This window comes from Bicyclus anynana, chromosome 8, assembly GCF_947172395.1.
Source record: "Bicyclus anynana chromosome 8, ilBicAnyn1.1, whole genome shotgun sequence".
Taxonomy (NCBI): domain Eukaryota; kingdom Metazoa; phylum Arthropoda; class Insecta; order Lepidoptera; family Nymphalidae; genus Bicyclus; species Bicyclus anynana.
The window spans coordinates 8771837-8780397 of NC_069090.1; the positions used below are offsets into that span (position 1 = coordinate 8771837).

The 8561-nt window shown below is 31.6% G+C and overlaps 1 protein-coding gene across 3 annotated transcripts in view; it reads left to right on the forward strand.

The window, feature by feature from the left end:
- Window positions 1-7918, forward strand: part of LOC112052652 (uncharacterized) — a 167084-nt gene extending 159166 nt beyond the window's left edge. For 2 of the 3 annotated variants that reach the window (XM_052883139.1, XM_052883141.1), the window contains exons 25-27: window positions 441-571; window positions 1222-1395; window positions 2482-7918. In XM_052883139.1, the coding sequence (XP_052739099.1) occupies window positions 441-571; window positions 1222-1395; window positions 2482-2628 (452 nt within the window). In that variant the 3' untranslated portion in view covers window positions 2629-7918. The remainder of the gene's footprint in view (window positions 1-440; window positions 572-1221; window positions 1396-2481) is intronic. The other variant, XM_052883140.1, reaches the window with a different exon arrangement.
- Window positions 7919-8561: the final 643 nt, after the last annotated feature.

Genomic DNA, 8561 nt, shown 5'->3' on the forward strand with positions numbered 1-8561 from the left:
TTTATGACGGGACGTGCAGCAGCGACAGCGATTGTACCATTATTTTGTGGTAGAGGAAACACCACACCCAAGGCCCCAGGACTTGTGACCTTGGGTGTAGAGTCAAGGGATCCCTTTAGAATGCATAAACACTCACCTTTCCTGCCGGACATGTTCTTGTCCACACTAAACAATTTATGATCAATAATTACAACACAAAACAATACTAATAATTACAACAAAACATTATTAATATTTCTTTTATTATTAAAATTTTTATTGCACAAAATCACTAACGCTACCGGCAGCGTGATGGTGTCCACGTTGTCTAACAAAGAAGAGAGCTCATTAAATTTGCTCTTATTTATACCAACACTGATACCTCCCCTCCACAATAACCTAAATAATGAATGGTAATACTACCCAAAACATGTTCGTTTAATTGAATTGCGAATTTGTAGCTTTCGCTGGCAGTGGAAGCGATTGGGAAGTAATGATGCTGGCTGATGAATTAGAAAAGAGAGAACGAGAAAAAGAGAGAGATGACGGCAGGCGACACCACTACCCATCAACTTTAAGAGATCTTGAAGAGGTATAAATTGTTACATAGTTACTAATAGAATTTATTATACATTAGGGAAATCCATAAACCAGACCTGTGGACTACGATTACCTCCTGTTCGTAAGTAAGTGTCGTAAGTGATCGTAGATTAGTCTTAGATTGAAGCTTACTTGGAATAGTTGCAAGTTTATTCTACCCATGCGTCTTATGATTTCGCTAAACCGCTTGGCGTCTTTGCCAGTAGGGTGATTACAGCTAGCCTCAACCGATGTCTATCGCCAGACAAACATATACCTAGCAAAATTTTATAGCAAACAGCTACAGAAAAGAAACAAAAATATCTTCTCTACCTAAAGAATACAAACTTAATCACACAAAGACTATTTCCGATGCTCACCCTCTAAAGGGTCGTTTATATTTAACGCACACGTCTCCGTTTGCTTGAAATTAGTTTTGGGATGAATTTTTCTGTAATAAAAAGTTTTGGTCCGACGTTTAATTTTTTTTTTTGATACCAAATTTCATCCAAATCCATTTAGTGGTTTAGACGTGAAAAGACATACAGGCTAACTTTCCCATTTATAATAAAGTATGGATTGACTTTATTAAGTTTTAACAAAAAGGTAAAGCTTCGCTTCAGCTATTTTTCAGAGCCAAATTTAAAAATACTTGGTGTTCAGGAATCCGATACCCCACAGCGTGAAGACAGCCCCGACGACCTGTCCAACATGGATGACTCGAGTTCTACAACACAACTCCTGTCTCAGACGAGTGACACTTCGCACCGGTCACTGGAGACATCGTTCACCGACGCTGGGAGACGACATCAGCGCGTCGGCTCACTTGGAGAACAGGTCAGTATTGTTTTTATATAATAAAAGCTCTTTATTTATGTTACGGTCCTCTGGATGCTGACGGCTCAAAAACTTGGTGTATTTTTCCAGCAACTGAATATAGTTCCCTAATGGACTTGTGAACCTATGTCGTCCATCGGCATGATAATGATGATGATGATGAGGACAAGGTGCCAAAACTTAACGATAGGTGATGTTTAATGCCGCACCTAATCTAAAACAATCAACATCACAAAATATAAATAAAATTTCATTTATTAAGTCATTCAATAAATCACTTCAATGTGTTCTCAAATTCGTGATGACAGTAGTTAAAAATATTTCATTTTTTTTGAAAAAATATCAATTATTGCCAGTTATAAGTCACATGACTTATTCATATTTTTTCTAGAAGTGGTACAAATTGGCTTCTCGCACGGTATTATGTTTTTTTAATATGTATTAAATAACGCAAGTAAGACGATAATCCGACCCGGAAGTATCATACCATGACCTCTCAATTGAGGGAAAGCCCATATCCGGCCCAGACCTACCCTAACCACCCTGCAATGTATTTTATATCTAAAAATATCTTGATAGTTCTACTTTAATAATCAAATCGTCTTTATCAAAAAAGTTTGCTACAACGTTTTACGACAGTTTTAATTCATCTTTAATTTGTCCCCAACTGTATCAACAATTATTGCTTGTCCCCGAACAACGATCTTTGAACATACAGCCCGAGTCTTACGACATTTAATTTGTTTGTTCGTTTTCTTATTCGATAAGCTTGTTGGTAAAAGAAAAAAATTACAGATTCATGTCACTTGTGTCGTCACAACGTTTTGAGTAAGAAGAGTGATAAAAAAAGGTTTTTTTCTTTAAGAAACATAGTTTTGTTAAGCCAATTAACATCATATTATCATCTTCATATACTTTTATACGGGAGTACACCTGGATCCCTGGAGCCGACGTTGTATTGGCCGGTGGGCATTACCTTTCGAGTCTGCTCTTTAATCGTAGAGCTATTGAGGCTTAAGTTTGTCGTATTTTTTATCTATATTAAGACATGCATTAATTTTATTTTGTGTCTCGCTTTATTTACAGACGTTACCAGGGTCATCTTTATTACCATCCAGAGGTCTCATATTACGAGCAGCAAGTTTGGATCGTGACACCCCATCAACAGTCCCCGGTGGTAGGCGATACGGCTCCCTTAAAAGTTCAAGTAGCGAATCCCATAAAAAGCTCTGATCCGTTGAATTTCAAGACCCACTAAGAACTGAAGACATCAAAAAAACGCAATGTTGTAAAGAAAACATAGCACATAATCAAAATGTAAATGTAGCAAATAAAAATCCTAAAACTCCTGGTCCAAACATTAGTAATTATGATAGAAATAGAAATGATATTAAACATTATAATTCCGGTCTAAAGAATGGATTGGATAGAAAATATAAAATGCCTAGTGGGTCTGTTAATCAAGATGATCACGAAGGATCACTAAATCGACTTGACGTTACAGGTCAATTAATTATAATTATCGTAACAGTGGATGATAACACATATTTTATAGTTATATATTTCTCTGTGTAATATTTCCGTATTGTCATAGGTATGTAATGTACATGTATGTAACTTATTTCATAATTTATTAATTTTTAATTAAAGCTAAGTAATGAAATGAATGAATAATGAATATAAATGAAATTAATGTTTTTTGAAATATATGTGCACAAAATATTTATCTTTACTTTGAATTAAAAAATAAACAGAAGATAAAAGTCAAGGCCGCCCCTATAAACGCTGGCTTGCCATTCGAAGCGCCGACTTAAAGCCAAAAAAGTCTTAAAAATCGGATGCGGGAAATAGGTCTAATATTATACTTAGTTCGCCGATTGGTTAGTGTTAAAGTGAGTCAGTGAATAAGAAAATAAAAACAGAATTATTTAAGTTAGTTTAGTTATGCTATTCATTTATGAAAAAATCAAATAATAAAATAACATAGCAAGATTTAGTATAAATAATGATGATAATGATCATAATGATGATCTACCGGATTTAATTTATTTTTATAGATTATAGAATAATTAAGCATAAAATGAATTAAATTCCTTTTTATTTATACTTAATATAAAATATTTTAAGCATTCATAAGATGAAGCACAATGTTTTAAATAGAAATAAAGATACAATATAAATTGTTAGATTTAAATAAGTAATCATAGTAAATAGTATGTCCAACTTTTCTGTAACATACGTAGTTAGTTATATATAAAATGAATATTATAAATATTTATCCTAAATATCTATTTAAAAGAATTAAACCATTTATAACAAAATAGTGCCAAAAATACTATTGTATTTAGAGGTCGGATATAAGGAGTGAGTATTAAAATATTTAATTAGTAATTTAGACTACCGCCAAGTTTTTTGTTAATTAAATAATTAAGTAACTTGTTAATTTAATTCTAACAGTCAATGAAATATACTCAGAGGCACAATTATCCTTTAATATGACGCGAGTATATTAAAGTGGACGGATAATTGTGCCTCTGAGTATATAAGAACCTACTTAATAATCAACTGTCAGTGATTCTAGGTATACCTTAGATAGAGAAATAAATAAACTGATTTGCCTGGCGTTCTCATTCAAAAGATACGTATTCGATTTTAAACACTTCATAAATACCAACCATTAATTTTTGCTGCAAGTTGTTCCCACAAAGTTTATGTATCTATATTGTATATTTTTAACGAAAGACATAATTTTCAAACGTGTTTGTCCCATTGCTCTGCTTGGAAACGCCATGAAGCGTCATGGCACGGAATAATTTACAGAGCCCTCAATAGAAGGGAATGCTGGTGCTATATTTTTGTCTATTTACTTCTTTGTCTACGAGGTTTCTATTTATATTTTTATTATTAAAATTTAAAATAAAACTATCAAAATGTTTTATATTTTGGAAAAACTTAGATTAATGATTAAATGAAATAGATTAGATTTATTTGACTGTTAATTACATTACAAAGCTTACGTTTGAATTAAGTAAATAAAATAGGGTTACATACTTAGAGAGAAATTAAATACTATACCTACCTATTTACAAAATTATTAACCGACCCGAAAAAAAGGAGGAGGTTATCAATGCGAGTTTATGTTTTTAGATATTATTTGATTTTCATGCTTACGTAGTTTATTTACTCTTTATTTATGACCAGTTAAATTCTACTTTTATTACATCCGAAAATATTCCTATAATATTAATATATTAGTCCAAGTCAAGCATAATCTAATAGCTGTGAAAACCTCATGAAAATCAGTCTAATCTAGTTGTTGAGTGATGCTTGCTTGAATCCAAGTGTACAAAATTTAATAACAATAGCGAATTTAGAGTCCTTTGTTATAATAATTATAAAATATACTTGCTCATACCTTTAAAAAAAACATTTTTTTAAAAACTCATGTTCTGCTAATTTATGTATTCCTAAATGTTTTCATATTTACCTACCAGCATCATTTCCTCGGTTACAATTTTATAAATTTTAGTATTTCATCTATAGATTGCTAATTAAACTTGTATGTCTCCACCGGTAGACATAATAATTTGGGGACACGACAGTGTCCTCGCCAAGTCGAGCATAATTTTACGTTTTTGCCTATTTCACCTATAATATTCTCCTTTATATTTTCATATCTTTTATTTTTTAAAGTGAATTTCTTTCGCATGCTTGACTTAAAGAGTAGGTTGGTGAATGCGTTACGAAAGTTTTATTAATTAGAAAAATCTGAAAAAGTCTGTGAAGTGAGTGTGCCACACTCACTTCTCAGACAATGGTTTTAAACGCCATATTTTTCTAATAAATAAAACTTTTTCGATTCTGTGATTTTTTTTTATTTTTTTTTTTTTTTGTAGTCATTGTGAAAATATCCAAAGTTTTTTTACTTTACGCTTTCGACGAAAGAATCCCGCTTTTTTCACTCAAAAAGCTTCCCAAATCCCAACTTGGCGAAAAAAATCTAGCAACTTTGAATGCAATACAGTGATGTTTGATGGCATTTTGATTTTTATTTTTGAATGAAGTTTTACTTCAGTTGTATGGGCTACAGTACAATCGTGTTTAAATTTTAAATATTAGTACGACCAGCTGATCTATTAACTAGTCTGGTCTGTATTAACAACCTATTGAAATAAACTTCAAATCAACTGAGAAATGTCATCTACCTACTGTATGATACGAGCGAAGGGTTGTCAGTTGGTATCCGATCACATTTGTTACTCAAAATCTCAATTTCGTTTAAGTTAACTAACTTTAGAATGCTGTTATTTTTGCATGATGTGACTAATTTTAAGTAAAACTACACGTGTAGTGCTCAGCGCTAGCCTAGTTTTTAAAATTGTTCAATTCTGTGTACACATAATGAATTTGTTGGTGGTCCATATATATATAAATAAATATTATAGCCTGACTAAAAACCTAAAAACCCATGCCTGGGGGCGTCACATTTTTTTATTGAAACACTTTAAAAGGTAATAAAAAAATTGTTCTATTTTATTCCTCAAGCTCAGGATTTTAGTTTTCTGATCTGGCTAATGGGTACAAAATTAGTTTTTTTTTGTTCTCATCTTTAAGAATTCTTTTAGAAAACAAAAACTACCCAAAAAAGTTTCAACTTACACTAAAAGGAATAATTCTGACTATCTAATAGTGCAGTCTTAGTAGGTACTATATAAATACGGTGTTGTTTTTATTTTTTTTTAAGTTCACTAACTACTTTGTTCCTATTTAACCCGAATTTTATAAAATATAAAATTAATTTGCTTAATAGTAAAACTTTTTGGCTAGTTTGTAGTGATAACAATCAGTAGGTAATCAATGACGGTGCTTATTATATGATCCCATCCAATAGTAAATTATTTATTTATCAAATTAAAAAACCAATTATGTTCGACCATAGTCACAAATGTAGGAATTTGTATTCGAAATTTGAATTACTCATAGAGTTTCATTTATGTTCGACCATAGTCACAAATCTAAGAATTTGTATTCGAAATTTGAATTACTCATAGAGTTTCATTTATACCTAGCCATTTAGTAATTGCCAAAATAAAGGTCCATAACTCGCTTGTAGATTTCCATTGGTGGTGAAAATTTCTAAAACAGTGCAGTAGCCATTCATTACGAACAAAAAAATCATTCTCTTTATAACATTATTGTACCAACTTGTAGATAAAAATAAATTTCTACCAGGTTTACTTCTAGCTCCCTCAAAATGCAAATTGCAATGATAGACCAGTAATGGGCTTGTCTTATTTGACTACTGATAATCGCCCTTTTTTATAGAAGAGAGGAAGAGTGTTTCATACCCACAGAATAAAGATGATCCAGAATGAGTTTTTACAAGCAGCGTGGTGAAGCCGGTGAAACCCACAAGGGTCACGCGTCTCCTTGACTTCCGAATATATAAACTCTTTTCATAATTTGTATTTCAAAATGTAACACTAAAAATAATTACGGAAATTAATAAAATAATCAATAATTACCAATAAAAATACTCCATCCAATTTAGTTTCTGCGAACAGTTTTTAGAATACTTAAAAACATAAGACGCCATTTTTCTTGAATAATTTTGAAAGTTACTGATGCGACGCTTCGTGTCGTACTGACTCGAGAATGTATTCGTTTTTTTAATTTTGTATATGGAGCGGCTACGACACCGTCGTGTTCCGTGCGCTCTATCTGCCTAATTAATCCATACCTGTAAATTGATTGACAATGGTAATGTCTAGGGAAAAAATCCCTTGAAAAAGCTTTACTTAGCAAAGCTAATGGGTCAATTATCAACGATCAACTTGAACCTATGTGTGATTTTCTATATATAATGAAAATACATGATTCGTTTTTGAATATTGTCAATACCTTTCTTTTTATTAAAGTAGGTACACAAGGAAGTAGCAAAAGGGTGGGCTTCTACCTAATCGAGTTACTGCAACTCTGATGATATTACTTTTTTTTAACTACATATTCTTAATCCTCCATAATATTGACTACTCGAAGATAAAATTTCGTATATCGCTTGCCGGATATCCAGTTCTTATTTTAACTTCTAATGCATACCAGTGTCGTGCACAGGGTCTTTAACTAGAGTAGGCACTGTAGGAAGAAATTGTTCTAAATGGAAATCCTCCTCCAGGTTGGTAATAATCAGTTCAGGTATGCAGTGCATTTTTGCCTGTATGAAGTGCACGCCACTGATACCATTTTTGACCATACTTCAGTAGGTGTTACTGATTTTTTTAGCACAAAATTATTTTATGAAAACCTCTATTTTAATGATGTAAATATAGTCTAAGTTAGCAATTCTGAATTATCTACTTCAATGATTTAAAAATTATAAATATTATGTTTAAATTATTTTGGTGAGCAGCTTTATGTTATTAAAGCACAGTCAATAGTGTAAAGTAGTTTAATAATAATATCATGTTATTTATCTAGATGTAATTATTGTTAATAAAAAATATTATATTACCAAATAAAGACAACTTACATACAAAATAGATATGAGTTTATTTATCCCTTTCCTTTTTAAATAAGTATATACCTACAGGGTGTCCAGTAAATACTACGACATACTCTACGGGATGATAGCTGACATTATTATCATTATCATCATTAAAACAACCCATATTCGGCTCACTGTTGAGCACAAATCTCTTTTCAGAATGAGAGAGGTTGGCATCAAGGCCTACTAAAATAATGTATCAAATCTTAGCCGAAATCTTACGGTTTTTAAGTTATATTGATTTTTCTACAAAATAATATCACTACCTTCAATGCAAATTACTCGTATAGGTAGGTACTGTGCGCTGAAAAATTACATATAGGTACGTTGGTTTTATACTTGGTAATTATTTTTTTAATAGTTGTTTCAAGTTTCAAGTTAAGAAAGTTTAAATTCTTCTACAAAGAAAGCTTTTTCCACAAAACGGGACAAATTATTTTTTTTATGTTTAACATTTTTTTTTGTATGTACCTACTTTTAACGGCACATTGAATGTGCCTGAAGTAAAACTCTATCCAACCATACCCCACACTATGAAATATGCGAGTAAAAAAATTCATCCCCACTTTACATGTAAGGGAGGTACAAAAAAAATGCTTTCCTTTTTGGTTTTCCTCTCCGT